Source organism: Hylaeus anthracinus, unplaced genomic scaffold (genome assembly GCF_026225885.1).
Source record: "Hylaeus anthracinus isolate JK02 unplaced genomic scaffold, UHH_iyHylAnth1.0_haploid 3, whole genome shotgun sequence".
Lineage (NCBI taxonomy): Eukaryota > Metazoa > Arthropoda > Insecta > Hymenoptera > Colletidae > Hylaeus > Hylaeus anthracinus.
Window position 1 is genome coordinate 15,377,790 of NW_026535284.1, and position 13,636 is coordinate 15,391,425.

At 48.9% G+C, this 13,636-nt stretch overlaps 1 protein-coding gene across 1 annotated transcript in view; it reads left to right on the forward strand.

Moving 5' to 3' along the window:
* Positions 1–534: 534 nt before the first annotated feature.
* The window catches only part of LOC128893616 (T-box transcription factor TBX20-like), a 40,005-nt gene continuing 26,903 nt past the window's right edge, over positions 535–13,636 (forward strand). The window contains exons 1-2 of the mRNA XM_054154711.1: positions 535–1,866; positions 8,856–9,243. Coding sequence (XP_054010686.1) covers positions 1,683–1,866; positions 8,856–9,243 — 572 coding nt within the window. The 5' untranslated portion in view covers positions 535–1,682. The remainder of the gene's footprint in view (positions 1,867–8,855; positions 9,244–13,636) is intronic.

The following is a 13,636-nucleotide window of genomic DNA, read 5'->3' on the forward strand; positions in this document are numbered from 1 at the left end:
CTCGCGTAGGTCGAGCTTAAATAAATTCTCAACGCGAGCGAACGCGACGCGAGCTTCCACCTGGAAAGTCGACCAAACACGGAATACGCCTCTATTAGCAGTCGGTGTGGATACGTATATCGCGACGCCTGGGCCAACGCCATTGGCGTAATCGCCAATCGACGAAGGAACCTTCCACAACTAAAACGTATCTTCCATTTGTAAGGACGGTATAGACTCGGTCGTAGTTTAGGTCGTTGCTGTAGCGGAAGTAAGCATCTATCGATCAATTAATACTCCTCTATTTCTGTGTTCCTTTGAATAGTTGCGTCTCGTTCATTATCGTTCCGATAGATAACGGTAGCTATCGATCACGTTTCACGGATATATTCCAGACTCGTACTCGTTCTAGACTAGTCAAGTCACCAACGTGATGAGTCCTTGCGTGTATCATTCCGTGTTACTCCAAAACGTGTGTTCGGTGCGATTCGAGTATCCGCCACCAAAAAAATCACACGTTATGCTGTTGATAATCAACCGGATCAAAAATTCCAGCCATGTTCCAAGCGAATGGCCCGACAGGAAACGTCCCCAGATGGCATATTCGAGATGTCTTCGAGCGTGGTCCTACGCCACTGTGCATACAGTCGTGGTACAGACGTAGATACGTACGAGAACGCCGGGCATCCGGTGCGCGAGGGGTCGATCGATCTCTCTTTCGTCGTTGCGCGGCCACGCCGCTTCGAGATACCTACGCTATCGGTGCTGGGAGTACGAGGTGGTGGTGGTGGTGGTGGTGGTGGTAGCGGCGATGGTCGAAGGTATCGGCGGTGGTCGTGTCGGTGGATAACCAGGAGGCGTGGCCAGGATGGAATCGCCCCCGCCCTTTGTCGCGGTTTCCTACGTATCCCGGTTCCGCGGGTTAGGTCTGGGTTAGGTCTGGGATAGGAGCCGTCACGTGACGCGGTGCCTCGTTCCCTCGCGAGCCGGGACGACCGCCTCGACGGTCGAGGGGGCTGGAAGAGGTAACGCCCAGCAGGGGCGCGCGCACTGTTCCTCTTTGTCGGACTCCTCGGTTCGGTTTGGTGTCGTCTCGTTATCGGGACGTTGTGAACGGCCAGGTCGGTGCGCCGTTGCTGCGTTAGCTTGGTGGGGCGAGCGGTTCGCGTGGGAGGAGGAGTAGCGGCCCAGTGGAGTCCGGGAAGTCGAGCAGCGCAGACGCTTTCGTTCTGCGCCGCGCCGATCCTAGCCGTAGCGTTTTCGAGCAGCGTCCTGTCCGCACCAACGTCTCGCCGATCGAGGCTCCTTTGCGCGACGATCGTTCGATTGTTCGTGGCGACGTGGTCGCGGGTCGCCGAATAATAATAACAGTATTTATTACTCGTACCGCATCGCAAAAAGCTCTTCTAAATCCCGATTCGAAGTTGTACTCGTCGCGCGGTCCCAACGATCACGGAGGAAAGTCGATGGGAATCGGAGGTGCCCGCCGCTTGTCGTCGACACGTCGACGTAAGACTGACCGCGAAAGGGGATCGTATCGCGTCCGGTCGCGAGTGACGGTGGTGATATCGCGTAATCTCGGAACGAAGTGATAAACGTTCGGAAACGGAGCAAGACGTTGAACGTCGGACAGAAGAGGTCGGGTGAACGCCGGAGAAACAAGCCGGAAACATTGAAATCAAAGTGTCGTCGCGCGAGAAGGGATGCCTACGAAGGGGGAAAGGGGAAAAGCGACAGACTTCAGCATCGCGGCCATCATGGCGCCCAGGGGTCCGTCCTTCGGGCATTACCACCTGCAGGGCATTGGCAACACTGCTGCTACTGCTAATACCAACTTGGAATGTCCAACTGCCAGAGAATTCGTCGCCAACTCTGCTCTCGATCACCGTGAGTTTTTTTTTTTTTTTTTTTTTTTTTTTTAAATTCTTTACCTCCTAGAATGTGAAATTGAACAGGAGAAATGGCTACGCCATATCAAACGATAGGCGATACGTTGTATCGGGCCCTCGTGACGCCGATCAGGGGCGAAACGGGAGGGATTTTACTTGAAAACGTTTTGGAGTATAATTCGTTCTTTTCTACCACCTGTTTGGTAGATTTCCGAGGGTTACCCTTTCGCGCTGGTTAACCCGCGCGAAGAATAAGAAAAGGTGCGATAACGATCGAGATCCCAGTCCCTTGTAGCGACAGAGATATTAGCCCGTGACATTCTTGATCTCACACCCAACGGGATGACTTCATCCCCTATGGAATCGAGTACGACTCGCCCTCGTTGGCGAATCGTTCGATCGAAAAGACTAATTGAAACGTAAAAGTGGCCGATACGATGAGGATCGGTTAATTCGGGTCGTTCGGCTTTGGATGGAGATTATCAGATTTATCTGCGACAGGGTTCTCTCCCGTCGGTCTGGCACGAGCAGGATACCCCTGAGAGCTATTCAAACGCTAGTTCTCGGTAGGATAGCGTTCTCGGAAATCGTCCGTTTCGAGGGTCCTTCGTGAACCGCGGAGGTGGACAAAATTCTTGTCGAAACAGAAACGTTCGAAAGATAAACACGAGTTACGATTGACGAGTTATTCGATCGAATTAAGTTTCGCGTTGAACGAGTAAAATTCACACGAACGGATGTACAAGTGAATAAACATCGAGATAGAGTATTATACAAGATTTACTCGTCTACTCTCCGAATAGAATGCCGTCGATTCGCGGTGCACCGTGCAAGCGAGGGTAACCGTCCTCTGCCCGACGGTGCACGGCTCCGAGTGCATTTTAACGCGTCAAACGCGGAGTATGTGGCTTGAAATCAACGAGCGTTTCGTGGGATAGGTGGAGAGATCTCGAGAACGTTATTACAGTCGTCCATCTCTTAAATTCGCAGGTTAACAGCTCCCGCTGTATCGTTCCGATCTTCTCGGCCTGAAGAGCAACGAGCACGTGCTTGAAACAATGCCACGTGACGACAGGCTTTTCCTCCGTTAATCGCTCCCGATTCGACGATAAAACAATCGTCCGCGATCGTCGCGAATTTAGCCGGGCCGAGATAGCCTCCGAAGTCCATTAGATCAGGCGTTGACCGGCCGGTGTCAGTTTAATTACAAAAGCGCCGATCTATCAGAGGCGCGAAAATAGAATCGCCGACTGCCGGGTCGAAAAAGACACTTGGCGGGGGGTCAGATGATAATTAGCGTCCGAAACGGGAGCACCAGCCGAGCAGAAAATAAAGCGACTAATTGTTGCCAACGGATCGCCGCGTAAATTTTACCTGTTCGCACCGAAATTAACGATCGAGGTTATCTTTGAGCGTGTTCCGCGATTCGAGTCGTCGGAGATTTAGCATCGAGGTGAATCAGGGCTTGGGAATTCAGAGGGCCACTTTGTTTTAAGGACACCGAGTACGTTAGGAAAATACTCCTTTGTCCGTAGCGAGCGGAATGCTCGGCGCGAAGACTCGTTTCGTTCCTCGAAAGTAACGCTATTATCTGCTTCAACTGTTTTTAATTACTCGATAATTTATTAGTATATAATTATCGGTCGCAGGAAAAAGTGTTCATCTCAACGTAGATTAATATCCAATTGGAACTGTAATGGGCATGGTAGAAAAACTCGCGGAACACCTTTGTCTTGTCCGATGGCAGGCATGACGTGTGCCTGTTTTAGATGATGATGACGGTGCAAAGGTTTCAGCAGAAAATGGAACGTGGAATATATTGGACAGATCGTGGCTAACCAAAGGCAACGACTGCTGAATTCCCTCGCAAATAAATCCTTGCTCCGTTTTTAGTGAAACGTGAAACATGTGTTTTATTGCGAGAAACCGTGTAAAATTTCAATCAAACAAGGATCACTCTTGAAACACACATTTACTAGCCGATAGAACGAATGAGGTCTTTTCTTTTGTCTAACTCCGAGGTTTCTGCGACAGCGAAGAGCCAAACGGGCCGTCTAGTCTCCGTGATAGGATCTGCATAAACCTTGGTGTATCGTTGAGAGGAAGACAAGGTTCGCTTTCATAGTAATTGCATCTCCGAGCAAATAGAAAACGTCGCTATTAATGTCAATACGTGGACGAAAGCCACCTCTTACTGACGGACAGCTTTCTCAACAGGGTAACGTAAATTGCTCCTGTTTTTGTCTTCGATTTACACGTCCGTTCTGCGCTTTCAGTAATCACATTAACGTACTTAACGACACCGTTACACCTCCTGGTGGCAATTTAGCGATTCTTAATAGTTTCTAGGATCAAGTTTTGCCATATCGAGAGAAAGAGAGAGAGAGAGAGAGAGAGAATTCCGTTTCGAAGGTCGTCGGATGCGTCTTCCAGCATCGTCTGGGGTGGGTATAATCTCGCATTTCCCGGTTTAGCGTCGGGCAACGATCGAGAAAAGAAGCGCGGCAAGTCATCTGGTGTAACGCGATCGTTATTCGGCTCGTTCCGTCGATCCTTTTGAGCAACGTCCTTCGAATGGCTGGGTGGTGACAGGATTCTGGGTGGTCGGCTGTCGGTCGTGGCAAAAGGAAGCTGACGTCAGTAGCTCGGTCATATTTCTTCTTGCCTTAAGATCATGGAACATGGGACCACCTCTTGGTGGCAGACCGAGAGCTTTAACTCCTTCTGTTGCCCGGAAAGCTTCCGGTGCGTCGGTCGTCCTCGAGCAGCTCCTTTTGCGCGTTCCAAGCGTTTTGTTGGCCACGTACCGCCAACTGACGTCGAAACCCAGTTGGGTACTTTGCGATTGTCAGAGGATTTCGGGATGGTTATACGAATATATCGAACGCGGATCTCTACGACTTTACTCGGAGCGACTCATCTCCATAGGGCGACTGATTGTTCGTCAATGGTTGTCGACGGCGCTCGGTTAAACGGAAGAGCAAAGGTTCTGGTGTGCTGTCAAAAGAACGCCGAGCAGCGAATTCTTAAACAATGACAAAACATTCCGGGCAGAGAACGTATCTCGATTGTTTTCTATCGCTGCGTATCGTCTTTGGATATTTTCTTGTCTTCGTCGTGGTTTCGATCGAGGCGTCTGATCGAGGATATTAACCCTTTCTCGAGGCCTTTTTTCTAGTATCTGCCAGCGACTCGAGAGATTTGCTGCGTGAAACCTAATGGTGACTGAGAGTCGCCTCTCGAGTGCAAAGGGTTAAATATGACCTTGAGGAACCTTGAACGGTCTCGAGTCGTAAGTCGCTGAACTGTCCCTTTGAATATTGCGATAGTCGAAACTACTATAATAGCATTAGTACTCGACGTTCGAGATAACGCGACGACGCGCATAGTTTAAAGATTAGCCTCGAGTTTCGTGTTAACGGAGCTGAATATCTCGGAAACTATTAGTTTTCAGACAGATACACCCGAATATTTGTCTTTTTTTCGGAATTCATTACTGTGCCCAATCCCGCCATAAAAAGGCAGTTATCTCGTTTAGCTCTTAAGTAGGCGCGTGGAAGCCTAGTAGGCGCTAACTGGAATTAACTATGCGCTACTGTCTGAATAGATTGGCTCGTTTTGTATCAGATTATAACAACTTAAGCGTGCCATTTACGCGGTGAATATATTGCTTCGAAAAATGGTATTTACACATGCTCGAAAAAAAAAAAAAAAAAAAGAAAGGAGAAGAAGAAATAAGTAATGGTTCGAGAGAAACGTAGAAGGGATTGGAAAGCACGTGTCCCGATATCGATACTTTCAGACACGTCTTGCCTTTTAATTTGCGAGTCGATGGTTCTTTGCTCGAGTACGTACATACATGTCGTACAACGATCGATATAGCGAGAGTTCACTGACTCGACAACTAACAGATGGCCTCGGATATCTTGTTCGAGCAACACTTGGTCTCGGATCCTTTGCGAAAGATTTCGTTTAGGTTTCGAAGTAAGGGCAGATTTCGTACCGTTGTAGCTAAATTTACGTACTACCTACGAGTGTATCGATCTATTATTCGAATGGCAGTCAAAGAATGGCGGTCATCGTCGTCCGCTGTTCTCCGATATTGCCATCTTGAATTTTATAGTCGAATTCAATCGCGTCCTGCGTAAATAGAAGGAATACGAACTCGCGCCACTTTATCCGAACGTTATTTATAAATGCGATAATTGGTAAAATCATTAGAAGCTCCGACGACAAAGCAGTTATTTCGAGACTTTTCATTGGCATCGTTTCCATACGATAAAACAAAAGGTGTCTTTATATTCTCTCGGTGTCTCTAATAATACGATCAACGATTATACGTCCTCGAAACGATAAAGCTTCTATTCTACCGGGGTCCGTACATCGCGATTGTCAGTCTTCGCGCGCGTAGGCTCCGTGTTTCGCAAGAAACTGTCACCGAAATGTGCATATCGTTACAACGCTTTAATCTCGCCCGGATTCCGACGCTTCGCAAATATTCGCGACTCATCGCCGCGACAGGAAGGCAACAACAGGGCGTACCGACGCGACGCGTCGCGTGTCGTTATACAACGTTATTAATGCACATGCACGGCGCACCTCGGCTAGATAGCAGGTCGTCGTCGCGTCCGTGTTTGTTCGCGTATGTGCCATATTTGCGATCGTGTCGGCGACTCCCACTTGCCGAGCGATCGGTCGAAAAATTGAGAATCCATCGAGATTCGTCTTTTCGAGACTTTCGCGACAACGTGTAGCGCGAAATTTACCCAACTTGTAGCTCAACGCAAGCGCTTCTAAGTAATAAATAAACATTTTACGAAACGACTCACCGTCTCTGCAAAAAAATTCCCGGCTACCTTATTCCTCAGCCCATCGGTCTGTCGTAACCCCTTAACGACGCGGACGATTCTCAACGCTGGTCTCGGCCTTTTGCACGGTTGAAATTGCAAGAGCACGGCGGAGAGAGCACCGGCAGCTAGAAAGAAACAGAAATCGAAGATGAAAACCGCGAATGCGTGATGTTCGTGAAAGAACGCCGAGGTCGTGGCGCACGCAACACGCACGGCCGAGGTGTTAATTTTAACACCGGGCTTTCCACGACGGTCGCCGGTTGTCGGGACGGCTGTTACGAAGCCGACTCGCGCGTTCGTTCGAAACCAGTCTCGCCTCTCGATGGCTCAATAAGGAAATTGCGCGGAATTTCGCGTGTTACGCGCGCCACGTAGAAACGCGTAAACGGCGAATAATTCGGTATTCTTTGGACGCGTTATTGGCACCCGGCAAAACGTAGCGTCGCGAGTTATTTGACGGCGTGGCAGAGGGACCAGGGAAACGGTGTGTGCGTGTACGACAAGTGCCGTGGCCTGCGTGAGTGCGTACGAACACGCAGATGCACGCCAGCGCACGCAACGAGCGAAACACTGCACGCGATGCGCAGCTACTCGCCTCCATTTTTAACCAGAGATGGACACAATTTTATTTCAACAATAGAGAACGAATAATATCGACGTGTCGCGATTTATTCGTGGGCTTTTTATTTATTCGGGGCTCGAACGTCTCGTCGAGAAAATAATTTGTATTCATTGGGTCTGTAAAAGAATTCGGTACCAACGTAATTTCGCCTCTTTGTTTGCGCGTCCGTGCAAGCTGACCTCGTTAAAAAAAAAAATGTACTTTCGCGAACTTGTTTAAAAATCAGCGGAGGAATAGACGCGCCATCGGGTAAAACCGGTTGCATCGACGGAGGCGTTAGAACGCGTGACCAAACATTGGTATACAGTCGGCGTGGAGCGAGAAAACAGCGATACCGACTTCGTAAGTTCGATCTTAATAAGGGACCTACCGATGCCTCGAGGAACGCACGAACGGAACAACCAGCGGAGGAACTCTTCGTTGCTTTTAAAATCGAAGGTATCGATTCCGCACGAGCCTCTTGGCTGTCTTTCACTTGTATAATAATCGAACAGTGAAGAGGAGAAATGGGCCGTGCCGGTAAAGCGTGTCGGGCGATATCTTTTCGCGTAGAAGCAATTTTTTCCTATCAGAGACGCGACACGCGCGGCCACGCCGTGTGCGAGTAAATGCACGGGTATCACTCGCGGATCCAATTTGAGATACGAGACCGGAAGACGCATTGTTCGCGCGGAATAGTACAAATTAACAGATCGGTATCGTGACCGGTGCAATTAACATTGTGTACACTGGCGCGGTGGATTGGCTTTCTTGAAATCTGACGGTTTAATTAGGCGCCACCTTCGATGGCAGATGCGCGCCCGGTTCGATTAATTACCCCCTGCCCCTTGGCTCCAGGCTTTCCGTATCGTTCGGGTACATCTCCCTCATTTAAATCGACACGCTCCATCGCGAACCCACCGACGAGAGGGGAAAAAAAACAAACAAACTCTCCCGACGATTTCGAGTCAACGTTGAATGCATTTGTCAGCTTCGTAACGCGCGTTTCTTTACGCTTGTCGGATATTTTCCTATCCTTTATTTCTGCTTCGAACGAGGTGATTAAGAAACTTGAGCTGAGGTGAGATGTTAGAGTTTAAACTAGCAGGCTAGATTGAATAATAGTTTTTGATATTACCAAATGAATTTTTCGTTATAAGTATGTATGCGAATAAGCTTATGCATTTACATATTTATACATAAATATGCCGAAGAATCGGTCGAAAAATTGAGAATCCTTCTCTTCTATACAATAAAAATATGTAAATATATTTGTACGAATATACGCTTGAAAACGTCAAAGCTACCATTTAATCCAAACAAATTTGTTCGATAGACACAGAGGGTACGAATATTTATGAGACTGTACGTATTAACAAAAAAATAAATGTCCCAGGTACAATACGAACGTTCTCTTACGTCTCCTGTTTCCCACGGACCTGTAATCGTAATCACCGTGTTACCTCCTATGATGGATTAAAGTTTCCCTGAGAGGCTCCTCGAAGTATGAGTGGTAAATTCAGGTGGATGTTTCAGGGTCGAGGACGTCGCCGGTGAACATCGTGGCGACGGCGACCGTGGTGACGGACGAGGCTCTGTTGGCCGACGACGAGGTGGAAAATTGCGAAGGGGAGAGCGAGGGAACGGACAAGTCCGGTAACGAGGAGGACGAAGAGGTGGACGTGGACGTCGAGGAGTGCAGCAGCGTCGATGACGGCCCGATCCACGGTCCCGACGATCTGACCACGACGTCATCGTCGCGGAAGTGCCAAGATTCTCACGGCGATCACGAACGGAAGCATCGTCTTAGGACCAGTTGCAACTCTGACGAGCTTCGGGACGTCGAGTGTCATCTGGAGACCAAGGAATTGTGGGACAAGTTCAACGACCTTGGCACGGAGATGATCATCACGAAGACTGGCAGGTAGGCGTGCCCCGTATCGCGTTTAAATGAGAAGCAGAGACGGGCAGAATTTTATTCTGGTAATTAACTGGGAATAAGACTAACGTGACGTAATTTACCGAGAAGATAGAGGGGCGCTTCGTACCCATTTAACGGCTATATTTAATTTTCTTGGAAGTTTTACGTTTCGGGAAGAATTTCGTCCATCTCTGGTTTCCACCGTCGGTTCCGTTGGGGACGAGTCGCGTGGCCCGCGCGCAGGTGCACGGAAGATGACCGAGACATTTGTCTCCGTTCGAAATTAACCGATTGCGACGATGATCGCAAACCGGAGGGGTTTCGACGAGACACGAAAGGGAAAGTCCCCGACCAGGGAGAAGAAGGTTTCTCACCTTCGAGTTCGAGTAAATTGCTCGCGGTTCGGCCGAGTTGAACGCTTGAATTTGCAGCAACCATGAAAAACAAATAGCGAGATGTAAAGATATCGATATCCATCGTCTCGTGATACTAGAAGGTAGTAATTTTGCCTTACCAACGGAACGTTTTTACGAACAAACGCGCAAGCAGCTAACGTTAATTGACATTTGTTTACACCTACTTGTCGCGGTAGATTACCCGGAAACATTCGTTCGATAACAGCCACGTTGTAATTCTTACATGTTTGTTTAGTCGAGCTAGCACGGCAATTTATATACTGGTAAATTATAGTTGGAACGACACTGGGTAAACGTTAATCAATCTAAGATACGCTTTTAGAGTTTAAAAAAAAAAAAAAAACAAAAAAGAAAGAAAAATGTAATAGTTAGAAAGGAATACTCTTGCGAGGAGAAGTCAACAGCTGCTAATTGTCGCGTTGGGAGATGGTCGAATTTCTTTCCTCCCCTTTTCGTTCATGCTCCGTTGGCCATTGATGCATGACACGGAGCGGCAGACAGAGTGGGAATTAGGCTCATCGTCGCTCTACGCGTACGATCTACGACTCTCCGAAGTCGATTAACTCGAGCCGTCGCTTCGGCGAAATCTTTGTGAAACCTGCGCTGAATCGTTGTGTGTCATTACCTTCAGCGATTACAGCAAACCGTTATAAATTATTTTATTATAAATAAAAGTACGAACGGCGCGAGCGCCTCTTCTCCTTTTTCTCCACTCGATAAAACGCGATAATTAGTTTTCAACGGGATCGGTTCAGACGCTGTCGAACGGACGTTTTCTAGTCCGTTGCAAGCGGTTAATTGGCTGAATTTACTACGTGCGAACAAATTTGAACGAAAGAAACTGGGAAAATGAAATTTTTCGTTTGGTGGGAGGGAGGTGGGGGTGGGGGCATGCAATTACAGCGCCGTTAGGCCGTTACGACGGTGCAATTACGTTCACGGCCATTAATTATCGCGCTCGCGCGACAACAAAGGCAGGTCTCTCTAGTTCGTAGCCCTCGGGGGCAGCGACGGGCAAAACCGGCAAATTGCGACAACGCAAACAGAAGTTCGAAACGACGTACTCGAAACTAATGGATTTCATTGACTGACGTTTTACGAGATATTTAAGGGAGTTTCGGATGTAATTTATCGTGGCAATTTATGCCCCTTTGTGGATATACCGCGCGCTCGCGAGCACACGGTCATTTTTATAGGTATGCTAATAAAGTCGAGGCCGCAGCTGCGAGCTCTCTAAGGATGCGTGACCACGTCGAAGTTACGAGATACATATTTGCGCGCAAGGGACAGTGGTCCGACGCTGTCCACCTTCGGGACACGGGAACTCCCAACCTTGAAGCTATTTAGCGTCATTTGTCCGGGTTTGCTTTCCACGGGGTTGAACGGGCTGTACGGGATCCACCACCCTTCACGGTGGGAAACTTCGGAGAAAGTTTATTCAACTCGATGGCATTCCGCGGAGATAGCCATCTAGATCCTCGACACCTGATGTTTACACCGACGAAATTGAAATAATCCATAATGTAATCGATCGACGACCGGTATCTCTCTGATTTCGTTGCCAAACGCACCTACCGATCCCGGTCGACGGAAAGTGATTTGCGTTCACCGCGAACTGGTATTAATCGATCGATCGATCACCACGGAGCCTGGATTCTTTGATATTCTACCGTAAAACTAGATCCAGCGAGGTGCTTATTTCAAATTATTAAACGAGACGGAATTCTCAACCATGCGCTAGCAGTATGCACAGATAATCTTGGGTCTGCTGAGTACATATTGCTTGGACAGTCGATGTATCGTTTTATCCGTGTATTAACGGCAGTGCTCGAAACGTTTCGTCGATGCCGGTCGGAGCGGACAGACGGATGGACAAGCTGACGCGTTATCACTGAAAGTCGAGGACACGCGATCGGATCGTACGTATACGGCGAGGAGAACAAGTACGTAGATGCCAATCGAAAGCCACTCGAGAAATGCTCTCCTATCGGGCGCGACGTCTAATTATAAATTACTTGAAAACAAGCTCCGACTCGAGTAACCGATTCGCGCGCGTTTTAACAGCCGGGGACTGGCGGAGTCCTTACCTAGACGACAATTTCGAGTAACAGACGAATTACTTTTTTGTCCCTTGCTCCTGAAATACGGTAGAGACTCTCGTATCCGTACCCCTCATTATCCGAATACCCCGATATACGGACGTTCTATTAGTACGTTCTGTTATCCGCGCTACGTTTCCCCTCATCCGTCTCCCTATTAGTTCGGATATGGGAGTCTCTACTGCATAAAACAGCGACGAAACGTCGGGAAGTTTGTAATCGATTACAAGCGTATACCGACGAGAAACCAACGAGAAGTTAGTAGAGACTGTCGCCGTCGGTTGGCGAACGTTGTTGAGCCTTGCCTAAAAATTGTACGGTGAAAAAAGAAAAAAAAAAAAATGTCCAAATGATTCCGGGGCGTGTCGCCAGGCGGACGTTCTCTTCCTGGGGCACGATCGATATATCAAGAAGTCGGCGATGCACGAATAGCGTCGTTAGCACGAGAAACTTGGCACGAAATCCCCAGTCGAACGAAAACGTCAGTCTCTCGAGTGACAATACGAATTCGGACCAATCAGGTGGAATTGTCTGGCCCCACGGGGCGCCCAGGACCGTATACTTCTCTGATTCTTCCTAGAGGACTAGCTCGCGGGGTCTCTCCTTTTCCCACGTTGGCACCCGCCAGTTTTTCCCTCTCTCTCTCTCTCTCTCTCTCTTTCCCTTTCCCCGTCTCTCCGTCCTCGTCTTCCAACGACCTCGATTTCGGTATCGCGAACAAAGCCAATTTCGTGCGTGCAAACTCGAACGGGACGTCATTGCCGACGAGAAGAGAAAAGAAAAGAAAAGAAAACAGAACAGCACGAACCCTGTTGTAATGCGTTCGAGTCGTTTAAGGAAGGGCTCCTGGAGCCTCCGTCACTCAACTCCGGGAATGTATAATCAACGAGTTTTCGTCGATCCTCGATCCACCTGACTCGATAACGAACCCGTATCTTCGATTCGTTCGCGGAGAAGCGATATCGAGATGTATCGAAAACGTATAAAATCCAGGGCGACGTTCACGGATAAACAAAAACGTGGGGTCCTCCGGAGGATGGATTTCTCGGTCCGATACGAATCGAAAAGTCCTTTTCCATTTTGCGGTCCGAGGGATGGTTGTCGAGATACGAGCAGTTGAAGTTCGCGCACGTGGGAAGCCGCGCGATCAGCTGTTCGGGAAACATGGCGTCGATAAACTTCGATTGCTCGTATCTGAGTAAGAAAGTTTCGGATCGCAAACCGGTAAAGGACTTTTCCTTTGGGAATCGCCCGGTGCTTCGGCCTTGGGCTGCAGAAACAGTTCCGAACGAGATATTCGACGACTTGCTAACTAATTTTTGAATTTTATCGAGCAATTGGAGCAACGTGGCGGTCACGCGTATAGAGGACTCATTCGGTTGGGTTTTCGTTACGGCCGAGAAGACAGGATAACAGGGATAAATAGACGTTTACCGGTCCCTTCCCGTCTACTCTCCGCCGGTTCCTCTATCGTCTTTTCATTCCAGCGTTGGTACGGTTGGTTCGTCCGCGTCGTGTTTCGCGATCCGTGCACGTTCTCGCGTAACGTGCACGTTCACCCCGCCGGTCGAGGAGGCACGTGTGAGTGTATAATGTAGGTTGCTGGCACCTTGATGAAGGGTTCGCGTGACGAGTACCCTCTATCCGCCGGTATCCTGTCTCTCTCTCCGCTGACCTGCTCGTCCACACCTCCTATCCCGAGCGCTGCTTCGCAGTCCACGCTTGCCTACTTAAACTTTGAAAAATACACACGCGAGTCGCGGCCGGCAGACCAACCGTTTCGCTGCTCTTCGCCGTTAACTTCGCGGACCGTTGCAAAAAAACGTGCGATTCCTTCGCAACGAACGAACAACCATAGCCGCCGCGTAAGAAAACGTATCG